This window comes from Fundulus heteroclitus, chromosome 4, assembly GCF_011125445.2.
Source record: "Fundulus heteroclitus isolate FHET01 chromosome 4, MU-UCD_Fhet_4.1, whole genome shotgun sequence".
Lineage (NCBI taxonomy): Eukaryota > Metazoa > Chordata > Actinopteri > Cyprinodontiformes > Fundulidae > Fundulus > Fundulus heteroclitus.
The window spans coordinates 1,752,551-1,764,706 of NC_046364.1; the positions used below are offsets into that span (position 1 = coordinate 1,752,551).

General features: G+C 39.8%; 1 protein-coding gene across 1 annotated transcript; it reads left to right on the forward strand.

Moving 5' to 3' along the window:
• Positions 1 to 2,048: 2,048 nt before the first annotated feature.
• Positions 2,049 to 8,395, forward strand: LOC110367637. The gene is made up of 13 exons (XM_036135839.1): positions 2,049 to 2,192; positions 3,209 to 3,411; positions 3,560 to 3,697; positions 3,929 to 4,067; positions 4,151 to 4,460; positions 5,387 to 5,528; positions 5,615 to 5,758; positions 6,006 to 6,064; positions 6,418 to 6,608; positions 6,688 to 7,091; positions 7,253 to 7,352; positions 7,546 to 7,741; positions 7,827 to 8,395. The coding sequence occupies exons 1-13, from the start codon at positions 2,067 to 2,069 to the stop codon at positions 7,955 to 7,957; spliced, it is 2,283 nt and encodes a 760-aa protein (XP_035991732.1). The 5' UTR covers positions 2,049 to 2,066; the 3' UTR covers positions 7,958 to 8,395.
• The last annotated feature ends 3,761 nt before the right edge of the window (positions 8,396 to 12,156 follow it).

Genomic DNA, 12,156 nt, shown 5'->3' on the forward strand with positions numbered 1-12,156 from the left:
GGTGAGTTTCAGAAAAGCATCCACCTTCGCTGAGAGATTTGGAGCAATGGTCTCAAACGGCACACTACACAATTTTCATGCTGTTCTTGAGCTAACCTGAAGTTCAGAGGTCCTTAGCATTCAAGGAAAATAGTGACCTTTGCATATGTGATTTCACTCAAGATTACCAGTTTGTGGCCAAGTTGATGTCAAGACAAGGCAAGGAAAGTTTATTTTTATAGCACATTCAAGGATATAGAGGGGAGACCCAGTACTTCTGGTAATATAATGAATGTAATTAAGGGTTGGTCTTGAGTGTTTTGATGTTGATAACTGAAGCAGGCCAGCTGACAGCTTTGCTAGGACCCGGGACAACGCAGTCTTTTTGCCCCCCCCCCCCCCCCCCCCCCCCCCACACCAGCCGCCACCACACACACACACACACACACACACACACACACACACACACACACACACACACACACACACACAAAAGTCTACTTAACTGTATACTTCATGCCCTGGAAATCTCTGTATTTTATATTGGATATTTTCAACCCATCTATTGAATTTAGTGCACTAGTTGATCTTTTCTTCATAAGAGAACAGCTAGCACTGCAGCCAAAACATGGCCTTTTCCCTTCCATTGCAGGAAGTAGAAGAACATGTTAGATACTTTGGGAATTATCTGCCCTCTGAATCTCTGAGAAAGGCTTCCTTTTTGCCATTAAACATACAACATTCACAGATACTTTCGACATTTAACCTTGATGTATCATGAAACTGTTGACCTTTCGGGTTTTGTGATTTTTATTTTATTAATACAATTATATAATAATAATAATAATAATTAATAATAATAATAATAATTTTATGTTTGTTTTATTTCTTCCTAAACCACCTCATATATCTTTCATTCCTTATGTAATTTTGTCTGTGTTGTGTGCACCTGCCTGTTGCTTTAATCCTATAATTTTCCCCGTCGTGGTATAAATAAAGGATTAGCTAATGTTATCTTAAATAACAGTTTTTAACATATGTACTGGGTTCTTTCAAGGTCTTAATTACATTTTCTGTGTGGGCTCCAGTAACATATGATAGATAATATCTACTTTGAAAGTTAACATGAACTGCTGCTGAAGATGACCACTCTGATCTACCTGGTTGTTCTCTGGAGGACTGAAACGCCTCAGTCAGTGACGTCAGTCTCTGGGTCTGTCGGGGTAATGACAGAAGTTTCGTCTCCTTTTCTGTTTCTCAACATTTTCTTGCTTATGGTTTATCACGTGCTTAGATAAATTTGTTGTGTTTCCACTGAATTTAACCGGCTTTTTACAAAACATACAGCTTGATTTCATTTACGGTATAAAAATTTAGCCAAACGGCGCTTATTTCCCTCTTCATGTTTTTCCGCTGGTGCGGTCTCTCTCTCTCTCCGAATCTGAGCAGCAGCAGCAGCGCTGTTGTTTGTGTGAGAGCTGAGTTGGCGGGCCAGGCTGAGCCTGTGTGCTGATTGGCTGGCGTCACTGAGCCGTGTACGAGAGGGGAGGGGGAGCAGCAACGTGCCGTGATACACTGCTGCTTCACGCGCACGTGCTGACTGACACTGACCATTTTAATGATCAGAGGGTCAGTTCCCGTTTGTCCCCCCCTATCGGCGGGCGTTAATTGAAACTAATAGAAACAAAAACTAAAGAACATCCATTGTCCATAATCTCAAATTTAATCATACAAGTTTTGCCTCTGATGTTATTGCCAAAGTTGACGAAGTTCAAAAACAGGATTTTATTTTCATGGTTTAATTACTGTCAGGTTCTCAACTGAAACAAGGATGTCACAGACATTCTTGTGCTCAAATAGCAGAGAAATATTTAGTTTCATTAATTGTGGAGGTGGATGGGTGACCCAGTTACATCTTAATAACTCAATTGCATTCCATCAAACCAGTTCTTCGGCTGCCTTATTTTTCTAAAGTGTTGATTACATTCCTTCCCCCTGAAAACCTTCCTGCTCACAGGTGCATATAAGATGCTGCAGGTGGATGTGAACTACATCCCTGGAGAGAAAGTTGAGCCTGAAGCATCCAGATGGCCTCCTCAGCGCTGCTCCTTCTTCAGCTGCTCCTGCTGACCTCCCTGGTCTCAGCGTCTCCTCACTGGGGAGTAACCTTGAACTCCGCCTACAAAGGAAGGAACTCTGATGGATCAGTTAAGGTGAGAACATTAACTTCTTAAGTATAAATGTAACTGCAGACTTGCTTCATAACAGAATTTTTATTGGTTTTATATATCCTGGAATTATTTGAGCTGTTTTGCCTTTAGAAAGTCAACATGGAAAGAAACCGATATAACTGCAAAAATAAACAAAACTTCATGGCTTCAAAACTGTTTGCAACTAATTTTACAAAAATTTTGTCTCATATCAAAATGATAGAAGAGTCTGGTATTTTAGTAGAGAGAAACTGTGAATACAGTCATATTTAATACATTTGAATAAATGTTTCAAAGATGCTTGTTTGTCAGATTAGAATTGCCTTTTGAATGTAATTAGTCCTATGTAATCCAAAATGTTATGCCTTAATTAGTTGTAAACAGTAAATGCTCATAAGCAGAAATATAGGCTTAAATACAACAATCTGTGTAGAAATAATCTATACAATGTTTCACTTACTATCAATAAAAAAACAAATTTACTTTAAAAAATGTATTCTTATTTACTGAATGTTTCTGTATATCTTTCCTGTACGGCATTTCTCTTTTTCTCCAAAACGTTTCATGATGAAAATCAGAACGGTACTTAAGACATCTATAAATAAGGAAATAAAATATAATCTATTTAGGTAGCTAATTGATTGATTGATCCCCATAGTAATCATGATTTTAAAATTATAAATCTATAAAAAGAAATTAAATCAAAAATTAATTCTTGTTTAACATTAACTCAAATAGAATTTTTGGGAATATTTGGTGGAACACCGGAAACAGGTTTTACTATTTTCACAGTTGACCTAAAATAACAAGTGTCAAAAATTTTCTCTAAAGTGTAAACTAACTAATTCACTTGAGGGACTAAACAACCTTCAATCAATAAATCAATCAATTGTATAGCGTTTCCCACAACAATAGTGACCAATGTGCTTAACATAATCAATATATGACAACAGAAAAGAAGCAGTGAGATAAAAAAGAAGACACTTCTGGAAATTTTAACATTTTTTTTTATCCTGCAGATATCTCTCCGAGCCAGAGGTACTTTTGATTCCTGTGGTAACTTCCTTGACTGGACTTGCAGCGGCAACTGTGGCAGTGTGACCAGTAAAGTCAAAGATATAGTCGACACAAGCACCGATTCATCATCCAACCATTACCAATGGTGTGAAACAGAACTCATTGAGAAAAAGAGCTTACTCAATGACAAGCCGTTTAACCTCGGGTGAGCAGATATAATAGCAATAATATGTCAATATTTGAATAAGTGGAATTAAGTTTGAAAAGCATTATACAGGTTATCAACAACCTTTGTGTTTTAGGGCCAAAATTCACGTTAATGCTTCTGCTGTCTTCTGCTTGTAAAATATCAGGGCATCTTCCTACTACTGGGTCACAACACGTAACTCAGTTATGAACGGGAGTTTTGAGTCTTACGTGGATTTTGGGAGAAGATCAGACACAGAAGAACCAAATACACTGCCTGATGTTGCCATTGTTCCCTTCTTAAGGTGACCTTCCTTTGGTTTATATAACATCATCTGTATTTTACACCATTACACAATTTTATTATAAAACCAATTTTATTATGAATTAAAACTAGGCTGTTTTTTTAATTTTGAATGTCTACATCCACCAAGTCAACCTCCAAGGCCTCAGAGGTTTTCATTGGTTTGATGGTTTGCCTGAAGTCTCTTTGCTGAAGTTATTTATTATACATTGTGTGTTTGTATCTAATGAAGAGTTCCTGAAAACTGCCCAAGAACATACAAGCCGGCTGCCTTTGATATTGATGGAGACAAAGTCCGCTGCAGGTATGGGAATTTACCTGGCTACGAGTGCGACAACTGCTCTCTCCCTTCAGGCTTCCAACTGGACCAGGTAAGTTCAGAAATCTAGATTCAATTATTAGTGCATAAAACTACGATAATTAGCTATTTCAATTAATGTCTCTATTTTGTCAGGATTCTTGCACATTGCACTACCAGCACACAAATCATGACAGCAGAGTCTTTGGTTTTGAGATGGTGGTAGAAGACTTCCCACACAGCACTATTGATCTGTCCTATTCTGATGGATCAAGTGTTCGTAAGATTCCACTGCTTTCAAGAAGGAAGAGAGATATTGCGTCTATATTATCGGGGTCGTGGACAACAGCTGTCAGTCCAGTTATACCTACAGCTACTACTGCAGCAACAACAACTGTATCCAGTAGCACACAAAATGTGGCCAGTGGTCCCCTTAGTAAGCAACCTCTGCAGTTCTCTTTTCTAGGTAAGAAATATTCCTAATTTGCCTTTCTAAAACAATCATTTCACAAGTGCTAAGATTGCATCCTAATCTGATATCGCCAGCAATCACTTTGTATGTTCAGCACTGAAATACACATAAAAAATTAAATCTCATTGATTGACCCTCTGTCCTCAAAGTCATATTTAACTGATTAATATGTCAGGAAAAATTAAGCAACAGTTGTTTTTATACAATCACTAGAGCTGGTCAGAAGGCTCTTCTTAGCGTCACCCACTGGCTCAACTCTACTTCAGTGAATTCTAGAATATCTTCGTTCTTGCAGGAATGTAGAGCTTTCCTTTTGAACATCCAAAACAGACACATACTGTCTGTTTTGGATCATTATGAGGAACCAGTTTCAGTCTAGGGGGAAGAAGCCAGTGGATGTCTATGTAACATTTCCAGATATTTCAAAAAGTTCATTATACCATTTACCGTAACAAGGCTTGCAAGGAATCTGGGAGAGAAAAAAGAAAGACCTGTACTATCACAGATCCACCACCATACTTAACAGTGGGCTTGAAGTGCATTTAGTCCCAAATTGATATTCTCTATGGAAATTTAGAGTTGAATCAATATTTCAATTTCATTGGCTTGTTTATTTGAGGGTAAATGTCAAATTAACGTTGCTTAAATGGCACCTTTTTTTTACCTCTGAATAAATATGTGGAGAATACAGGTCTGTTGTTTTCTTTTACATCTTTAATTGTTTCACCACATCTTTTCAATTTGTGCCAGAAAGTGTGGATGAAGGAGAATGTAGCTGCCTTAGCAGGCCCTTTGATGATATATCCTGAAATCTTTCATTCAATACAACATGATTTTGCAAACCTGCATAGGTTACAAGAAAAGTACTGAACTATACATTATTTATGGATTTTTAATTTTTTTCTTATTTAATTCTCCAGTGGACCCAGACGCTCCTTCATGTCAGGAGGGACTCTACCTGCCTATACTTGTGGCTCCAACACCTGCACATGGAGAACGGATCGAGGCCGAGGTCAGCAAAGAGATGGAGATCAGAGTCAAAGCACATGCAGATCATTCAACGTAAGTTAGCAGAGCTTCCCAATGGCTGCTGGCAACAAGAAAACAACACTGATCACATGATAACCTCTGCTTTGTTTTTCATCCAGGATCTTTGACATCATCTTCAGCGGACCATCAGCCATCACCAAGCACAGGGACGTTAACAACGACTTTGTCCTCAGGTGGACACCAGTTGAAGATGACCTGGGAGATCATTTCCCAATCTGCTTTGTTGTGGAATCAGTGAATGGGTGAGAACAGGGTTAATAGGATGTAAAATCAATTGTTTTGAGAATTTTAAACCTTAATTGATGTTTTTTTGTGTTTTGTACATTTGATATAAAAATCTGTATCTTGATGAGCAGCACAAGTCCATTTTAGGAATATGATGGTTTTTTTTGGGAGATAGATTTATGTGATAAATGTCCATTTTAGAAGGAAAAGGGGTTTGGTTTTTATTAACTGTGTAAAACCGTTTTTTTTATAATACTGTTTCAGGTCACGTATCTATCAGTCTGAGATGAGGTGTGTTCTGGTGGAAGTCCGAAAGGCACAAAGTGAGTTTAAACTAGAACCTCTTTGGGGGGAAACTGCAGTTTTACCAAGTAAAAAGCAGCTCTTGCTGGAAATATTAGTTGAAATCATTTAACAGAAAAACTTATTCACTTTTTATGGAATTAATTTGGTACATTTTGGACATATTCTTCTAGAGATGCATTACTCTGCTGAATTTTGATGTGTCATTTTTCCTGAGTACCTCCATCAAAGCAGCCAGACGTTCTTGTCATTACCTGAACATTTTTGATCCATCATTCATTTAAAGAGCTGTAAAGGTTTAATTTGGATGTTTCCCTTTTCTTTTCTCTTTCCCAGTCCCAACTTTGTACCTAACTGATTCTTTTTTTTCCAGTTGAAGCCACCGTGACCTGCACTGAAACCACAATGAAGGTGGAGGTTGAGAAAGATTCCTTCTTTGGACTCCAGGAGGAACATCTTCGCCTCAGTGACCCCAGCAACACCATCTGCAGCCTTGACAGGCTCTCCAACGACACTCACATAGTCGCCATCATCCCCCTCAACGGCTGCGGTACTGAGATCGAGGTGAGAACGGGTCGTTTGACACGTCTCACAGGATTCATCTCTCTGGTATTTATTTCATTTATGACTGTTTACTCTGCAGGAAGACGATGATTACCTCATTTTCAAGAATGAGATCACCACAGTGGATGATGACCCGAATGAGCTGATCACCAGGAAGCACCTGGTGGAGGCCCGGTTCTACTGCCAGTACCCCAAACGGGGCAATGTGACCCTGAGCTTCTCAGCACACAGAAAGAACGTCACAGTATGGGAGAAAGGCTTCGGCAAGTTCACCTACCAGTTCGAGTTCTACCAGGATGACCAGTTTGGACCCATTTATGACCCAAACTTTTACCCACTGGAGTTTGACGTCGGAGACAGGATCTACATGCAGATAGATGCCAGCACCTCTATCAACAACACAGAGATGTTTGTGGAGTCCTGCAGAGCTGCACCGTATGACAACCCCAACTTCCACCCAACCTACTCCATCATTGAGAACGGGTAAGGCTCGGATGCAGAGAAACCCGAGGTAGACAAACACAGAAACCAGTTTCTTCAACCTAAAACATGTTTGATGATGATGAGCTTGAAGGCCTGATGGTCCATACAGCTGATGTGCTTTAAATCTGATGCAGCTAATCTGAGCTTTTGGTTTAATTTAGATGCAAAGTTGACCAGACTGTGCAGACCCATCCCACCTCCAACAACAGACAGTTCAGGTTCAGCATGGATGCCTTCAAGTTCATCGGGCTGCATGATCAGGTGAGGAACAAACTGATCAGAAATTTAACAAAGTTCGCATTTCTGTTTGTGCATTCTGAACAAAAAGATAATGTTACCTAAAGTAATGTATGTTAAAACATTCTGGTGTTGTGCTATAATTTTGGTACAAGTCTGCTTTTTGTTCACCAGAGGGAGTAGCTTCTTTCAATGACTGTGTGCTCCTTGAATTCAGGTGTACATCAGCTGCACAGTCATGATGTGTGAAGCAGGGAACCCTGACACCAGGTGCTCACAGGGATGCATGAACTCCACCTTATCCCACAGCTCCAGCCGCAGAAAGAGAGAGGCTATGATCCAGAGTGGAATGCACTTCGTTTCCCAGGGTCCTCTGCGTCTGAAGCGTGAAGCAGACCTCAGAGGAGGCTCAGGTAAGGAAACTGTGTGGAGAAGTTTATGAGCAGCAGATAAACTTTGTGCAGGACTCCATCAACTCTGTGTTCCTCTCATCTGCAGCGTTCAACCTGAACCTGGTCTTTGTTGCTGGATGTCTTCTTGTTGCCGTTGGGATGGTCTGCGGCGTCCTCATCTACAAAAACAAAGCCTCCAGGGTGAAAAGTCAACCTTTGTTTGCTTATGTAAACTAAAACTGCAGCATGTGCTGGGCTGCTTGGATCATTTGAATGTGGTATTCTGGGTGTTTTTGAACCAGTTAAGTTTTTTTTAATATCTAATAAAGATGCAAACAACTGCATTCATTAAATAGCTGTATTTGTTGATGCTAAAATAGAGATCCACCTGGAAACATGATGTTTTCGATTAATCAAAACTAGAAGATAGATCATTTCTTGGTACTGCAGCTACTGAGTTAATGTTCTGTCATGAAGATTTCCTTTTTCTGTTCTTTATTATATACTTTATATTATGATATAAAAATGGTAGCACAGATTAAATGTTTGTTTCTGTTGACCTATAATCAGATATGTTACTTTGAAATAAAATATATCTTTGCCTTTTGATCGTCTTCCTGGGTGTATAAAAGTGTTTTTTCTAAATTGCTCAATAAAAATACCCCCATGATGGTTGCTCTTGTTCTTCAATGAAAGCTTTGAAACAATATTTTTCAGTTAACATCACGTCATCTCAAGCTCTTTCCAAAGTCAGATTCCATCAGATCCTCCAGGTTGGTCAGAAAGTTTTCTCTCTAAGGAAACCCAGCAGGTTGCATCAAGTCTCTCCAAGCAGCATTCACTCCTCCTGAAAGAGCGTAGAGCCACAGTGGACAGTCGTCTGCATTGTTGATGGCTTTGCAGCAATCCCTCATACTGAGCATGCATGAAGCGACAGTGGAGAGGAAAACTCCCCTTTAACAGGGAGGAGAACCTCCAGCAGAACCAGAACCAGGCTCAGTGTGAACGCTCATCTGCCTCCACCCACTAGGGCTTAGAGAAGACTGAGCAGAGACACAGAAAGCACAGAAGCTCACATTGATCCAGGAGTACTTTCTATGTTAGATGGTAGTAGCCGATGATCTGCCTCCCCTGATGATGTCACAGCTAACAAGAAGTTTTCTACTAGTTCATTTACTGAGATACAGGTCAAAATGGAAGTAGAAGAGTAAGCTTGGTTAAAGGTTTCAGTGGCATCCTCCTTAATGATGTGTTTTCTTATTATGTCCCTTTGGCTAAATGAGTCATTGGAAATAATGATTTCAAAGGCAATCGAAAATAATTCAAATGAACAGCTTTTGTATTGGAGTTTTTGAAAGTTGCTCACTCTGAATTTTTAAAAGTTTGGAAAATGGAGAAATCAATGTATTTTCCACAAATATTATTCTTGGCCAATGAAAATGTGGACATTTGTTGATCAGATGGAGACTAAACATTGATTTAAGTTTGGTAAAAATCCAGACGATTTTTACCTATTTACAATACATTGAAATTTACATATACAAAACTATAAAGTTTAATATTTTATTTCTCTGAAACTATATTATTAATGACCATGAGAAAAATCAACTGCTTAGAGAAAGCACTCTTGGAAATTCATGAATATTTTCAGAATTTTAGAGCAAACCGCTGATTTTTAATAAATGTATTATGTATAATGGAATAAAATATATCAAAAAATGTGGCCATGTAGGGATTTAAAAATTCTTGTAGATGGCAGCATTTGTTCATATATGGATTTTTATGCTAGTTTCATGCTAGTTTTAAACATGCAGTAGTGCAGCCTCTGCTTAAAAAACCTGGCCTTGATCCTACTGTTCTGGCTAACTATCAGCCTATTTCGAAGCTGCCTTTTCTTTCTAAGGTATTAGAAAAAATTGTGTATTGTCAGCTGACACAGTTTTTAGATGACAATGGCATCATGGAGGTATTTCAGTCAGGTTTTAAAACTCTCCATAGTACAGAATCTGCTTTGATTAGAGTTTTTAATGACGTTCTTCTTGCATGTGATTCTGGTCACCATGTTGTTCTGATGTTACCTGATCTAACTGCTGCCTTTGATACGGTAGACCACAACATTTTAATATCGCGATTACACCACATTGTTGGTATTGATGGCACTGTTCTTAAATGGTTCAGGTCTTACCTGGAGGAGAGAACTTTTTCAGTGAATATTAGTGGCTCTAAATCATCTATTGCCTCAATGTCTTACGGTGTCCCACAGGGCTCAATTCTTGGCCCACTGCTTTTCTCTCTTTATATACTGCCTCTGGGTTCTATCCTTAGGAAACATGGGATCTCTTTTCATTTTTACGCTGATGATTGTCAGATTTATTTGCCCATAAAGCAGCAGGATGTACGGTCAATCAAACATCTCCTGGCTTGTCTAGGAGATATTGAAGCTTGGTTGGCCTTGAACTTTTTAAACTTTAATGAAAACAAAACAGAGGTGATGGTGTTTGGACCCAGTGGCTCCTGTGAGTCCTCCTCTGTTGACCTGGGACCTTTGGAGGAATATTTTAAACCTGTTATTACAGATCTTGGTTTTAAGGTGGATAGTGATTTTAAATTGGACAGCCAAATTAGAGCCGTGGTTAAGTCCAGCTTTTATCATTTAAGGCGATTGGCATCAGTGAAATCTTTTCTTTCCAGGCAGCATTTTGAAACAGTGATCCATGCTTTTATTTCAACTCGATTGGACTACTGTAATGCACTTTATCTGGGAGTCAGTCAGGCGCTGCTCTCACATCTGCAGCTAGTACAAAATGCTGCTGCACGTTTGTTGACAGGTACTCGAAAAAGGGACCATGTGACCCCTGTCCTGGTCTCACTTCACTGGCTGCCTGTATATTTTAGGATTCATTTTAAAATTCTTATGTTTGTTTTTAAATCATTGCATAATCTTGCCCCGGCTTACCTCACTGAGCTTCTTCAACTCCACATACCCCATCGGTCTCTCAGGTCAGCAAATCAGCTGCTCTTGGAGGTACCGAGAACAAAAAGGAAGCTCAGAGGGGACAGGGCTTTCTCTGTTATGGGCCCCAAATTATGGAATGACTTACCTTTGCAGGTCAGAGAGGCCCCTTCTCTGTCCACTTTTAAAGCTCGTCTTAAAACCCATCTATTTAACTTGGCTTTCAACACCAGCGAGATCTAGTTTAAAGTGTATGTCTTTGTTTTTAAACTACTTTTAATTATAATTATTTTTATTTTATTGTGTTTTTGGATTGTCCAGCACTTTGTATCAACTGTGGTTGTTTTAAAGTGCTTTATAAATAAAGCTGGTATGGTATGGTATGGTATTTTTACACACACACACACACACAGGGTCCGAAATTAACTCGGCAGTTGCCAAATGCAAGTAACAACTCTGAGGAATTCCCTAAGCATGCGATGCTGGTAGAAAGAGGGTGACCTAAGGAAGTTGATCATCTTCATCATCATATTAATCACCTCAGCATGTTCATCTGACAGGGAGAAACAGAGAACTGACTGATGAATGATGCAGTGGTAAGTTAGGAGATCAGGATTATCATTCTTCAGTCTTGTTACAGCACCCTTTTCTTTCCCTATCATAGTGGGAGCTCCATCTGTGGTTTTTTTGGCTCTACTCCTCTCTTTACCAAAATCTCTTTAATGGCCAGGTAAACGTTTTCTCTTGTTGTACTGGTCTGAAGACGTGTAATACCAGTAGGTCTTCACAGAATGCTTTCTGCTCTGTATTATAAAACCTAACATAAACTAGGGTGACCAAACGTTCGTATTTCCCGGGACATGTCCGTATTTCACGTCCTGTCCCGGGCGTCCCGGGTTTTTTTTTATAAAGTGAGGAAATGTCCTGTTTTTTCGATTACCTTCATTGGTACGTCACTGACGTAATCCCTGAGCCGCGTCAGTGTGGGCAGCCCTGTTATTAATCAGAAGATAGAGTCCTCCCTCGCGCTTGTCGGCCGCGCTTGTCTCCCCCCCCCCCCCCCCCCCCCCGCTCGCCCGTGTTTGCATTACACCCCCCCCCCACCCCGCTCGGCCGCGTTTGCCTTACAACACCCCCCCCCCCCCCCCCAGCCCCCCTCCCCCCCCCCCCCCCCCGCTCCGAGGTGTCCTGGTTTTCCCAAATGAAAATATGGTCACCCTAACATAAACTAACAGCTGAGCATTGTAACACATGTCAGTGGACTCATCCACGGCTAAGCCTTGGGGCATTTTTAATTGCTTCATCAAGCTGGGATAAGGGGGGATATCACATCCTGTGTAGATTACCTTTAATGTAATCTAATTTGTTGTTCTTTTTCCTGTGTAATTTGTGTTGTAAAATAACGAGGCTAGATTAAGATTTCGTTATGGTTGAACGAAGCGTTTTATTTTGAAGGGCTTTTGTGAGATCTCAGGACTTCCGG